At 34.3% G+C, this 15,253-nt stretch overlaps 1 protein-coding gene across 49 annotated transcripts in view; it reads left to right on the forward strand.

Annotated features, from left to right (window-relative positions):
- The window catches only part of RIMS2 (regulating synaptic membrane exocytosis 2), a 452,323-nt gene that overhangs the window by 280,212 nt on the left and 156,858 nt on the right, over positions 1-15,253 (forward strand). For all 49 annotated transcript variants that reach the window (XM_042036214.1, XM_042036210.1, XM_042036188.1 and 46 more), the window contains 2 exons: positions 5,842-5,998; positions 10,189-10,305. In XM_042036214.1, coding sequence (XP_041892148.1) covers positions 5,842-5,998; positions 10,189-10,305 — 274 coding nt within the window. The remainder of the gene's footprint in view (positions 1-5,841; positions 5,999-10,188; positions 10,306-15,253) is intronic.

Here is a 15,253-nt window from a genome sequence, read left to right on the forward strand (position 1 = left end):
CCAAAAGCCCAGTAACTTCAGACATTAACACTGACAAGCTTTTTATTTTATTGTGTGCTCATACCAAATGCCCTGGTCTAAAATGTGTTCTATCTGGCTCTCCCTTGAGTTAAAAATGTCAGTCTGTGTATCACAAAAATCCCCCTCCCAAACTGAAAGTGAAATTCAACCCATGTTAAAATAATCATTATGCTGACCCCCTAGATCAATGGATCTTTAACCACTTTCTTTTCTTTTAAACAAATGATGTATATATTAATTAAAACTTTATGCCTAAAGTTCTTCACACATGATTATAATTTTTCAAGTTTTTCCTTGAATTTTTACTTTCATTTCTTAATGTATACTTTCCATTTGTACGTTTGTTCTCTTATTTAAATTTTGAATGTAATATTTTTATTGTTAAAGAAAAAAAAATTCTTCCGTATCATTTCCTCAGCTGACAAATCATCTTTCTCTTTAAACAATGAAATTCTCTCAATGCTTTTCTTTAAACTAGTCAAAACTAGTCAAAACTTTTTAAAATATAAGCTGTATCACTCCACTTTGAAAGTAAAGATGGAATTTGATTCAAGTTTTATTTTCAGATTATTAATAATTACCAGTCGCATTCTCTTCGAGGAAAGTTAAGCAAATATGAGCTTGGTGTGTTAGTTTATGTTCTACCATAGTCCTAATATCTATGGAGTGACAAAGGCATTAATAGGTAGTGAAAATTGCAATGAAGTTGCATTCCTATCAGAGATGCTCTTAGTGAATACTTCTCACATAAGGGAAAGATTTGTTGAGGTGGGTTACAATTGTGGTGAAGAGCACTTCTAAAAAGGAAATGTACAAGAAAAGACTGATAAATTCCAATCAACAGTGTGAAGAGGAGGCTAATTTGGGGGACTTGTTGGACAGATGAAAATATACATGGATGAGTGCTTAACTAAGAAGAAACATCTTAATACTACCTGTGGTGGTTTGGGTTTTTCCCCAAGCTTTTCATGTCATGATGGGTATAGGAACAGCACTGAAAACTCAGCAAGCTGTAGTTTATTACTGTGTGGTAATGCTCTCCCGTAAGGAAAGAATTGTCTCAAGTGTAATGGGCCCATAAATACAGTTAGTGCTGTAGAGCTAAATATACCTGTGAGGAAATGAGTTGCTATGCAGCAAGTAACCAGCTGTTCCCACTGCCATGTTTACCGATTCCTTTCACTGTACATTCCTTCTTCCCGTATTTGTAGAGTAATATTTTGATACAAAATTATTCCCCAAAGCAATGCATAATGTTTCTGCAACTTATACAGTATTCAAATATTATTAATTCAATTTATTTGATCAGTGACTGTCAGCAGTTTTTTTAGAGGACATCCAAATTCTTCATTTAGATGTTCAAATCACCGCAGAAGCTGAGCACATTTGTATAAAAGAACTGAACTCCCTCCAAAGTGCCCATGTGTGAAATCTTGGTATGTTAAGCATTTCTGGCAATTTGATTATATAATTGTTTTTAATTAGTGCTTGTTCTAAGTGCAACCACTGTGAGTGTTAGAAAGTTACATATCTGAAAGCTTGACGCCTCAATCAAGTACAGACGTTAAAGTGGAGAAAATGCCACTTAGCATCAGCGTCAGAAACAAGTCCATGATGTCGCCTGTGATGAACAGCCATTCTAGTACTGCCTTTCTAGAACAATTTTCATACACAGACTTTCTTTCAAGTAAATCAAGCAGCAAGGCATCTAAATTAAAATCTTCATTAATACACTTCAATTAATTCTTTTTAGGGCTATTTTAGTGCTGAGGATGTGAACCTAATATTTGGAAGTTTGTGATTTTCTGCAATTTTGTTCCTGAAAGATTCATAATTTATTAACAATTCATTAATATCAGTATTTATTGAATATGTACCCTGCATAGCATAATATTAGCACAGTACAGCTATACTGTGTGGATTAATACTTTAAGTCAAGTATATTAATAGTCTCTCTTAAATCAGATAAAACTAAAACTTAAGGTCTGAAGAAGCTGTATTTAGTGTGCCTTGTAAAATCCCTCTTTTCATGTGTATCAGTTTTTAATGAAACCTTCCCATGAAAGAAGAAGGTGGTGGCATTGCAGTTATCTTTGTCATGTGTCTGTCTTTTAGGTATCTGCAGCTCACAGTTGTTTATCACTGATTATCTCTACACTGATTATCAGGTTCTGTGTACTCTCTATGTTGATTTAAGAGGCTTGCCATAGTTATAGAGCCTTTGATTCTATGGTGATGACTCAATATTTATAGCTGCAAGCAGGATAATGTTTGTCCTATTTTTACTACTGCTATAAATAAGTATCTGCTTTGCTCAATAGCAACTTATTGGTCAGTCTGTGCTTATGACCTGTTTCTACTGTCTATAATTTCTTTTCAGAAGAGAATGTTTTAACCTACTTTCTCTAACCTTATCACCTAGATATGCAATATTTTGAAATGGCAAGTTAAATCATACCTACAGTACAAACAGTTCAATCAGAGCTACATTAACTCTACAAAACTGAAGGACAGTTTTGAAATTATCTCATGCTAGTGGGTTGCCTTACTGAAACATCTGCTTTTCAATGTGTGACCTGTTGGCAAAAGAGGAGTTTATGAATATAATAATTTTTGGTTTAAGTAAATTAATTACAAATGTCAAAGTTTATTTTCTGGCAACAATATTATTAGACAGTATTAGTCTATTTCTTTGATCACAGCTAAACACATCTAGTTTTGTTCAAATAATGTAGCAAAAATGTAGCAAAATGTAGCAAAATTTCTAGGCATGCTGATTTTTTTTTTGCCTTTGTTGTTGTCATAAGGAAGCAGTACCAGTGTTAGTTACCCGAAAGCACTGCATGTCTACTTCCAAATTAATGTAAAGCACTTATTCGATCAGGATTAGACTTGACAATTAATTATATAATGATATATTTTGATTTATTGCAACAATACTGTGCAAGTGGTCAACTAAAATAACAAATTAGAGCTGGAAGAGGCTTTTTGTTCCAAAGTAATTAGTCTGTTTCTATGTGCAGATTTAAATAATTCAATAATTGTGATTTACTTGTTCTCACTTCTAGGAATTTTTTAGACAAAGAAGGTTTTTGTTTGTGTTTTCTTAATTGATTACCTTGCCCCTCAGAATGTTTAGTCATCTAGAATACCTTATGGTATTGCTCGTTCCCCTCATACTTCAATGACTGTACATACATAATATTATATAAACTGCTGAATTTTTTCAAAGGATTTACCTGTTTCTTCATATTACTACTCTATTGTTTTCCATCTCCAAATGCAACAAATTCTCCCTGTGTATGCAAAATACAGAGAACCATCTCTGTCTTTTTTCTATCAATAGTTATGCATTATTAGGATAACAAGAAAATATTTCTCTCTGTGTTCTTGTATTGCAAATCATATTTTTTATTTCAATACCTAGAAATTGATAATAATTTGCTACTCATTTATGTGTGGTGGATTGACCCTGGCTAGATGCCAAGTGGACGCCAAAGCTGCTCCATCGCTTCCCTCATGAGCTGGACACGGGAGAGGAAGTATCACTGAAGACTTGTGGGTTGAGATAAGGACAGGGAGAGATCAATCAACAGTTACTGTCACAGGCAAAACAGACAACTCAGAGAAAGTATTTTATTACCAATAAAATCAGAGTAGGATAATGATAAAATATCCCCCACCCCCCCCAGTTTTGAAACACTTTTCCCCCACCCCTTCCTTGTCTCTCGTCTCAACTCCACTCTTGGTTCTCTACCTCCTCCCTCTCAGCTGTGCAGGGAGATGGGAATGAGGGTTGCAGTCAGTTCATCACACATTGTCTCTGCCACTCCTTCCTCCTCAGGGGGAGAACCATTCACTCTATTGCCCTTCTCCAGAGTGAGGTCTCTCTCATGGGAGACAGTCCTTCTTGAACTTCTCCAATGTCAGTTCATTGGGTTCTTCACAAACTGCTCCACCTCCCATGGGGTGCAGATCTTCGGGAACAAACTGTTCCAGTGTGGGTCACAAGTCCTGCTAGCAAACCTGCTCCAGTGTGTGGGCTTCTCTCTTCACAGCTCCACAGGTCCTGCCAGGAGTCTGCTGCAGGGTGGGCTCCCCACTACTGTTACTTTAGCTCTTTTACCTCTGGTTAAAGAATTGGAAAATTGCAGAATATAATGATTTCCAGACTGACTTGCAAAAAATTTATTTATTTATCTCCTACACTTCACTAGTGAGTGAGTAACACCCTGTTTCAAACACAGATGAAATTTCCCCTGTCTCGCCTTGGTGATTTCAGAATTATGTTGCTCTGGCCCTTACATGTTTTGTCAGTGCTTATGCTAATAAATGTACTTTGTATATAGGATAAAAGTCTGTATTTCATTACTGACTCTCAGCTGAAGATTCACATAACATGGTTTGACTGCTGTGTAGTGAGGAGAGACTATGTGATCCTCAACATCATTATATTAGTGTGATGTAATGATGATGTGGATTTTTTTTTCACTTTATGTACGCATACCAGATACACACAAAGCAGTTTACTCCTAAACATAGGAGGAAGAAGTTATTTATGAATTAGGATTGTTTATATATATCTTTGGTTGTGAGGCCATACAGTAAATATGAATACTCAGTTGAAAGTATTGAACATACTTGGAACCATAAAGTGGAATGAATTAATAAGGTTTTGTTTAGGTCCTTAGTGAACATTTTCCAGGAAGAAAAATAAGAAAAATCATGAGCGGAAGATTATTATACTCTTGGAAGATTCTCATGGGAAAAGCCTAACAGTTTCATGGGCAAGAATTTTTCCAGTGCCAGGTGGATCTCTCTAACTATTCTTTACTTGGTTACTGTCTTCAAAACAAAGAAATCAGTTATATCAGTTGTCACAGCCACCAGGAACTCTCTGAAGACCTATTCCTGCTAAGCATTATAATCAGGTTAACAATTGCAAATCTTCAGTTTCTTATCATTATGTTTTAATTTCATCCTCACAAAATTTGGGGGAAATTTATTTGAAATTGCTGTATATCTGGCATCTTTTTTTCACAGAGAGTATTGCACCCTGGGACAGTCAATTCAGGTTTTTTGATTAGATGAAGACAATCACTTTTAATACATCCAGCTTTTAAAAAAGGTTTTTATTAAAAGCCTGTGTAAAATATCCATGTGTTAGCCTTTTAGGCCAGTGTAACTTGGAGGCTTTTGCTTAGACCATTTATGCCTTCTATTAAGGTTTATCAAGATTAAGCCAGGATGCTTGCTATTTGTGAAGGAATCATGTTTTTTAGTTCAGAATTGTGAGTGAAATCTGATGTCATTGAGTCACTGTTACTTTAATTGTTTCTGAGATACAAATCTTTCTTGAGCCCAGTCTCTTTATTAAACTACATAGTAGCTTCCTGTCCCAAATATTTGAACTAAACTTTGGATTAATTTTTAATTATGGACATTTCTATTTGAAATACATTGTACAAAACAGTTGCAATACAATTTTAATTAAAAATGCAATAATCAGCTTTGTTATTCTAAGGAACAATCAGTTTAATTTGTTTTATTTTTAATACATCATATTAACCATAAATGGTAAGTCCCCAATTTGGTGCATGGTATTAATTTTTAGTGACTATAGGAGCCATAATTGTACTTAAATAAATCACAACAACAGGAGTCAACTTTACATATGTATGTTTCATAATAAAACCCAAGAACACATGATAACACTGTTGATCAAATCCCATCTCTTATTGAGTTTCTCACTACTACGGATATGGCAGGAAATTGAAAAGTGCAACTTCAGATTCACTGAATATTTGCATTTCTTTTTAGATTATCGACATAATGGGAGAGATCTTCAAAGTTCAACATTATCAGTGCCAGAACAAGTAATGTCATCTAATCATTGTTCTCGATCAGGGTCCCCTCACCGTGGAGATAGTATAGGACGGACTAGATCGTGGTCTCCCAGTGTCCCTCCCCCACAAAGGTAAACTCTTGTTTAACTATGCAGTTATATAAATTGAAGTGGTATTGATCCTGTACCAATACAGGAAATGATCTCCAGACTTTCAAAATGGCAATGAATTGGTTAGATCTTACAAAATTATGTCAAGCCAATAATGATTTTTCTTACATTATAGTGATGTGCCTAATTTATATATAATTCTATGTTATTTATGGTTTATTATTACTATATTATTTATTATATGATTACATAATTGTATCTTCTGCCTATTTATATCTAGTTTTTCATCAAAATTCAATGCAGTCCAATCTAAGGAAAGAAAAATATTTCTCCACATTTTCGTTTTCTAGAGCAATTTACAGGTGCCATGTTTTATAGTATGTGATAATTGGATATTTCCTTAGCATTCATATGACGGTGGATGTTTTCAACCCTTTTGTTTCTGTAGAATTAAGGTTCTGGGGAGCCTCACTTGCTGTCCATAATAGCTTCCTTTCTACTCTTTTTTCCACACTTCTGAATCATCAAGAATAAACTGACAGACATACAATTTTATAGTGAAGGATATCAACTCCTGATCTTGGAAGGTCTCTGATAATTATTTATCTTGAGAAAAAAAGACCAGGAAATTTCTTCCAAAAGCTAGTCCTTTTGGATATTGCCTGCTAATTAATTGAAAGGATAAGCTTTCTTAAGAGAAAGGAAGCAGAAAGACAGATGTTAATGGGAATGAAACCTGTTTTCCAGCACTTATTTTGCTATGAATGGATAAGTTTCCAGATTATGAAACTCAGTTGAAATGAAAGTGCAAGTTACTTCGTTTGTCCATAATGTCCACAATTCCCCTTTAATACTGAAGATTTAGTATCCAGTATTTCCTGGCAGGAGCACGTTCCTCTCCCTTTCTTGCAGCTATCCTGATTCTCCTGTGTTCTGCTTTCCTTTCTGTTACCTTTGTTCTTTTTGTTAAGTTAAAATTCTCTTGACTTCATAATATCTTACTTATGGTTTTACTTGCCATTTCCTCTAATGGATGTAGCCTACATGATATCCTTTGGCATTAGTGAAGTTCCAGGATCCCAAATTATCCCACATCATCTCATACAGCTAAGAGGCAGAAACTGTGTGTTTCTATTTGAAATCTAAACCCATCTAAAACATACAGCCTGACTTGAAATGAGACATAAATAAATGGTAGACAGAAAGGGGCCTATTCTGATTTTTACTATACTGATTTCAGCCTAAGTAATTGCCTATGCTCAATCTCCAGAGCTTGTCTGAGATATAGACATAAATGTGAGCAAAATCTCTTTGTGTGTGTATGTTTGTGTTTTTATGTGTTTCTGTCTGCATGCATGTTGTGCGCATTTTGGGCAGAACTTTTACCCAAGCTGGTAATTAACACTTGTTTAACATAATTGAAAAACGTACTTTTCTTTTTCTTGTAGTTTTGCATTTCTTTACACGTTCAAAATGTCTCTTGCTTTTTAACTTTCCTAAAGCTAAGTTTTTAAATATAGTTTTGGATTTATTGCAGCTGTTTCCTACAATGCCAGAATCAAATGCATTATTTGTGTAATATTTCCCTGCCCACACACCAAATCATTTCTCTGGGGACTTGTTGAGCTCAGAAAATTGGGTTATGAGAGCTTGAGGATTTGTAGAAAAGAAGTATAATCTATGTACTACAGAAATGTCTTTTCTAGTTCTACTGAAAATGAATGTGTACTCAGGAAATCTATAAGAATTATCAATCACATTTGCATGCTGTTGAGTTGTGCATGTGCTGCCGTACAGATGTCCTAACTGCAGTGAGCATGCTGCACACCCGAGATTTCCCATTACTGGCACCTCTGCGGGCAGGAGTTTTTGGGCCATAGAAGTTGTGGTTATATCTTAGAAACCATTTTGCAGTCCTCAGTCCTACTTAAGTTTATTAACAAACTCCACCAAAGGCCCACTGCATCATAGCTGACAAGAAATTGCTACTGCTCTTGTAGTGTTTTAAGCTAATATATTTAACGTACTGTTATTTTCTCTGTAGATCAGAACGGAGTTTAGACTGTGGCAGGCACTAAATAACACCAGGTTCAGCTTTTTCTAAGACTATACACTTGAAAAAGCAAGATGGAGGTGACTATAGAAAGTAACTATGCTGAAATAGTGTAATAAATCCAGTAGGATGCTCCTTATTCTCTACCATCACCACCTGAAATTACAAATTTTCACCTGCTTACCTGTTATCTAGTTTCTTCCATCCATGTTCTGTCAACTGCAAGAAAGTTTCTAGGGAATGAAGACACATGTTGTGAAAGAAAATTTTCTTAGAGAACAAAGTTCTTTGGGGAAAGTATATCTCTTTTTGTTAAATAGTAAATCTGTCTAATAAAGGTATCCCTAGAGTGAAACAGAACTGAAAAAGTAGTAATACTGTGAAGCAGGAGAAATACAGTTGTGTAGGATGTTAAAAGCATGGTCAGAATCTGATAAAATACAGAAATTTCAAGAAAATAAATATTTATTTAGAACAAAAAACCAATAAAATAATCTTACAGAAAGTGATTTTAGCAGACAGGATGGTACTGAGTTTTACAGACTAAGTCTTATAATCAGAGTTTAGGTAGGAGTTTTGATTATGTAGGCAGATAGCCCAGATCTTTGGGAAATTTTTCAAAGAAATGATAGCTTGAGAAAACTCAAGTATTTAAGTCAAGGAAGAGATAAGTAAAGTAAAATATTTTTTTTTTGAAGCATGAAAGAAACACACTGGGAAAAGGGTCAGAGAGGATCTAGAGCTCAGTAAGGAGGACTGAGATTTGGTTGTTGGGAAAAGTAAAAAGAGGTTAACAAAGAACAGCAGAGGAACCCTGTTAAAGTCCATTCTAAACTACAAATACACATGACAGTGTTCAATGGCAGGTAAAGATAATGCTGGATTTTCTAACTAGTATAAATAGGGGGAGTTAAAAAACATACAGAAAAGAAGTTGCAGGAAAGAGTTGTAGAGCAGAAGGCAGAAGAATTATGCTCTTAGTATGGCAAATATAAAGTTTACCAGCCAGAGTAAACTCAGTATTTGGTTTTACGAATGCCAGAGTGGAAAATGTTTTATAACAAATGAAGTGGAGCTGAAGGCAAAAGTTTGTGTGTAACACAACATCTTTATAGCACTTATATGCAGAAATAAACGATGGCATGGCAGCAGCAATGAAGGATACACGTACAAGTTAACACTAATCAGAAACTGGTGAATGATAAAGGATAAGTATGACAGGTACCAAAAGGGCAAAGTGACAAGAAAGGAAAGGGGAACTGAGTGGTATAAAACAAAAAAAAAGGAAACTTAGGCTCATGCTACTGCAGATTGCAGTAAAGGACAGGGGACAGAAGAATGTATTGGTCTAAAACTTGAACTTGTATGGAGGGAAGCATGAAATTTGTTATTTTCAAATCTATACAAAACAATTATGTTTTAATTATCCAGTAATTATTACAGTTAACTGTTGCCTTTTATTTTCCTATTCTTGTGGATTTGTTTTACAGAGCAGCAAAAGTGAAGTTAGTGTGTGTCAGGTATTGATAGATAAACTGAGCAAAGCAATCGATAGGGGAAGTTTTGGTTTCAAATAGTACAGGTGATTGGTGCTCTTTAACCAAGCCTGCACAAACAGTTCTGGGTTTTTTCAGTTTTTCTGGTGAGATTACAGAATGAGTTTTCCAGGGCAAAACAAGCAGCTATTATTTAATTCAGATGCCAATGTTTTCAGCAGTAACAGCCACAAGTCCCCATTGTGTCTTACTACAGTTTATGTCTTTATAGTAAAGCCAAAATAAAGAGCTCATAAAAAATTGTTTAGAGTGTGTGTTTCAGTTAGAAAGGAATTCTTCCTTGAAGTCTGGAAAAACTAATGAAATTTTGTCTAAGATTAACATTTTTAATGAAGGAAAAAAATTTACTCTTATTTCCAGAAGAAACACATTGGAACAAAAAAAGAGAGCTCTATCCCTATCATGGACTTGGCACTGTTTTCTAAATGAGAAATTATTTTACTCTAAGATTTAAAATCATTTGACTTTAAATGTATACAAAAGTCTGGTCAGATAACAGATCTTGTTACCAACATGTTTGCTAATAATTGTCTTTACAAACCAGTGAGAGGATGTCATCCAGGCACACTCAAAACTCAGAACCTCATATCTTTTGTCCTTAGTCGGAATGCGGATCAGGGACCACGAGGGAGTCGATCTACCCCTGCGCATTACAACACCCTGAACCGGATGGATAGACACCGTGTTATAGATGACCACTACTCCCCGGACAGAGAGAGGTAAATATCTGGCTGGAATTAGAACAGCTGTAGCCTACATGCATCAATGTGAGTAACTTCAGTATGGTAGCTTGCTAAAGTAAATTACATACCTAATCCCAGAGATTAGCATTTCTCTACTCGTTTATCCACTGGTTACATGACATACATTACAAAATATAAGTGTATATAAGACTGAAAAAACTGTTCAGTGAACACGTGTTTGCCAGGAGGGAATCTGAAAAAATCTATGAAAAAATATATAATATAAAGGTTGAATAGTTTAGTTGTCTTTTTTTATAAAAATATTTTTGCATGTTATATTAGTGAATTCTTTAAGTACTAAATATCTTTTGAAAAATCTATCAGTAGACTTGGTTGTTTTTGCTGCTGAATAAAGAGGCATAAACCCAGATAATTTCAGCTCAGTATTAATGTAATGCTCCCATCAGATACAGCACAGTCCACAGATGTAACAAAAGTGTGTTCCAGTACTGTGTTCTGTGTTTGTCTTCGCTCAACCTTCTGAGACATTTCGTAAAAAAGAAAAAAAATGATTAGGGCAGCATGTATGAAATCCGAGTCTCTGTGTTTAGCAGCACATCTGACTGTGACTAATGTTTTGCCTAATGGAACTTCCCAAACAGTAAGCAGAGCTTTAGCAACCTCTATGAATTTTAATGATGTAAAAAAGAATTGCAGCAATAATTGAACAATGTAGTTAATTTTGCTGAATTAATTGTGGCAATGATTTTGTGACATCAAAAAAATTATTGGTCTTTTCCACCTCATTGTCTTCAGGTTAGAAAATCAAAACAAAAAGTATTTATTACCTTTAATTTTTAAAATCTTGCAGCTTCTTATGCACCAAGTTGAAATCCCTGCACTTTATAATGATAGGCATGATTGCTAGGTATTGTCTCATTTTATAATTGCATATACCAAGGAGTAATACAAATATATTTTGTTATCTTGAGTGATAATATGCCTAGCATTTGAAGTTAATACTTTTACAGATATCCATTACAGGTTATTCCTCGAGTGACAACACATCATTGGGGTTTCTAACTGTAAAACAAAGAATTTGAGAAATCAGTGGCTTTTTGTTAGCAATATTGAACAGAAAAGATTAATATTTCTAGAGACCAGTAATATGATGGTCAATGATTGTATGGTATGCAAGACAATGTTCTTCAGAAGACTATAATGTTTTAATTTCAGAAGAAAAAAATTTAAATGTTCCCAATGAGACCTGTTACAAAAAAAGTATCAGAATGAATTAAAACCCAAATCCCTTCAAAGTGACTTGTAATTTAATTTGGTGAATAAAAAAGTCAAATGGGCAAAAATTAAGCTAGTGAAAAAACAGTCAAGTGTTTCTCATCCAGAATAGTAACTGTATTCATCACAAGTACAGTAGATCATAAGTCAACCTCTTTTTTGCAGTAGAATATTTAATATTTCTGTTTAAGTTATGGAAAAGAAAAGCTATTCAGTTGGTTCATTAGAATATCTGATTTTCATAAAGAAGGCAATAACATGAAGATTCCGAGCTGTTTCCTTAAAAGAAGATTACAGAATGCTTTTGGGACATAATGTTATATGGATTTTTAGACGAGTCATCCTTGAAATAGGACCTAAACTTGCCCTTAGAGCCTGTATATGTCTTATGGAATGCTGCTGCGTTTTTTCACTACGCAAGTTCAGTTGTTGCCTCCCAGATAAATGCATAGCTGTGAAAGGTTGCTTGAAGTACTGTACCACAATGTTTTTCCATCATTTCAGTCAAATAATCCCTGCTGGACTGACTTGATTTAGAGAAAAATAATTGTGTTTTTTAGAATATGTCGGAAAAGCAGTGTCAGAAGGCTGTTGGTGATGAGATTATTGAATTTTCATGACAGTTCTAGATTAATAGGTATTTGCTTGATAGGTGTGCTCTGAATCTCTGAACACAGTTTTATATGTTGTCTGTATTTTCCAAAACACACAGAGAAATTCTCCTCTTCGCACATGGTGAGTGGTTGCCTATGTAATCAAATTGTTGACTAGTTATTCCTCTATTGCAACATCTCTGAAACATATTTGTTTTAGGCAATACTGGAGAGAACAGGATAAGACGATTCCCAAATATTTATCATGTTTTATATTCATTGTTAGTTTGACAGTGATTTTATGAATGGAAAGATGATTAGACTTCAAAATTTTTTAATGAATATTTATGATACTGTCTCTGCTATATAATAAAAACCCAATGGTATCCCTAAAGTAGCTCTTCAGTGGTATTGCTCCTGGAAACTGCTGGAACTGCAGGCAGTTGGGAGAAGTTGAAAACTGAATTTTTGTATAGGTTTGTAATCTCTTTACGTTACCCACACTTGGCTCTGAAAACAAATCACATTTTTCCTTCCCACAGCTCTGATGGTTTCTTGTTTCCACGATCCACTTATCCTTGAAGTTGCTTGCAGAAAGGGGATTTAGAAACAGTACCCTCTTACAGACATACTCAGTTGCTAAGTTGAAGTATTACTGAGAATATGAGTAAGAAAATTCTTTCCTTCCTTTTCTAGGTAATTCAGCATTAAGTTCTCTAAGGTATATGGCACTGAGGAGTTAGTTGAAGCCACATACAAAAAGACTAATGGCAATGTAAAACATTCCTTCAAACTTGAATGCATTGTTAGAATAGGAAATAAAATTAATAAACCCCCTGAAAGACACATTTTTTTTAAATTTACTTGGAAATAATTGTAATTTCAAACATCAAACCCTTAAATATGTCAAATATGCTATATCATATATTTATTTTTGTATAATATAAGGGTAAATTTATGGTTTAAATTTGTATCTATAGCTGTATTATCAAAAGTGTCAAATGTTACTGTGTACACTGCTAATTCAAAGTGAGAAATCCTGTTAATTTCTTACCTGTATATTTAATACAGGTCCACTAGTTAATTGTTGTCAAAATGTGAGGTTTTTTGTGGGTACTCACACTCTTATGAAATAACCTAAATTTGTAATGTAAAGAAATGTGAATGCTCATGACCTAATATGGACCCAAGTTCCATAAGAGCGTTTATCTGTAATGGGATAACCTTGTAAATGTCAGTTTGACAGGTTTTAGTAAATTTTCTAAGGCTGAATTTTACCTCATTGGGAAACTGAAACTAATCAAACTACAGAAACCATTGAGAAAATCTTGGAAGCAGTTGGATTTAACCTTAGAGTTTTATATTTAAACAATCAATATAATTAGGTGAATTAGAGGAATAATGTGAGAATCTTAGTGTAGTTCCAAAAAAACCCACCAAAGAACAACAACAAAACCACCAAACTATACCTGTGTGTTTCTTTCTGAAAGATATATCAACAACAAACACCAAGATAGTGTGAGAAAATTGTACTCAGGCCCACAACTTCAATGAATTTAGATACTGTTTAGCAACTATTAATTTAACTATATTCTATATCCTAGGTGGGTTCTCCCTGAGGCATAACACTGCTAATGGTGAATTTAGCATAGGTATGTTAAGCCAGAGCATTCTGAGAATGCCTAACTCAAATAGTCTTGCAGGAGAAATGTATGAGAAAGCTCCTAAATTATAAATGTTTTTCTAAGAGGCACTTACAAGAAAGCAAGAGAAAAGGGAAGTTATCCACTATCCATTCATCAAAACTATGGCACACTTTCCATTTTGTTGCTATCTGTTTTGTCAAACTAATAGTTATGAGCATGGTTATTTAGAGAAATATTCTCCATTATTTTAAAATCACTTCAAAGATGTTATCTGGATGTGCTGGGACCAGCAGGGCTATCACACCCCTGTTACTGAGGAGATTTCATTGGTGTATTTGAATACACACTTCATTTTTTTCATGCTGTTGAAAGAATGTGGTTTGGATTTTTTTAACATAAAGTAAATGTTGAAATACATGCCAAAAAATCCCATTCGCTATAATCAAACCAGTGAAGACCAAAATAATTCAGTACGAGTCTGTTACATGTTAGCTAAAGCACAGTGTAAATACCTGCTTCTTTTATTTGACACCAAGTTAAACGTGGGCAAGAGCAACATAAATTCTACATTTCTAAATGTCACTTAAACTGTGCAGTTGCTTTATCCATGGGGAGCAGGCTCCTAATCCAATACTGTTATTAAGTACGTGCCAGATTAAGTCAAACTAGGAAAAGATTTTTTTTGATGCATTTTGCCATATTAAAACCCTGAAAAAACCAGATTTTTTTTTTCACGGTCTCTATTAAATACATAACTGAATAATATGTAATTAGGTAGTCATTTATTTATTATTTAGTTAATATTTTACTGTAAAATCATTTAAATGTAAATTAAAATACGAAGGTATTGTAAAGTATAAAGGGTTCCTGATGCTTTATTTGGAAATTTTAGGATAATTTTTTCAAGTTTCAGTTGTGTGTCTCATGTGGGTACGTATCTACATGGGGGTATGTAATGTCACTGCTTCTTTACTATTTTAAATACCCAGTAAAGTAAAAGAAATGCATTGCTGAAAATTTGCTTATAGCTATGTTATAAAATGTTTGCATCAGTTTGAATCTTAATAATTGCAGTGTTTCTTTAAGTTCTTTTTCTCCTTTCAAATCACTATTTAATTGCACAATTATCTGCACCACCCACCTGGTGCCTCCATGGGTCTGCTGAAGGATGATTATCTCCAACAGGGATGTCGGAGTAGGAAGGTGGCAAAGAAGAAGCTTTGAGCCAAATTTAAACCCCCCATCCCCCCAAGAGTCGTAGCTATATTCCTTGTAATAAAATGCACAAAAAAAAAAAAAAAAAAAAAAAAAAAAAGCCTGTGTTAAAAATAATGCAGTTCTGATAAAAGACTTCAGTGCTACACCTTTGGAGCAATGATTTAAAATGCAGTATTGGAAGCACTGTGATAATTTGATACTGGCTTTCTTATTGAAAGCCATCTTGATTGA

Source organism: Corvus kubaryi, unplaced genomic scaffold, assembly GCF_017639235.1.
Source record: "Corvus kubaryi isolate FWS band 111438036 unplaced genomic scaffold, C.kubaryi_AGA036_p1.0 37385, whole genome shotgun sequence".
NCBI classification, from domain to species: domain Eukaryota; kingdom Metazoa; phylum Chordata; class Aves; order Passeriformes; family Corvidae; genus Corvus; species Corvus kubaryi.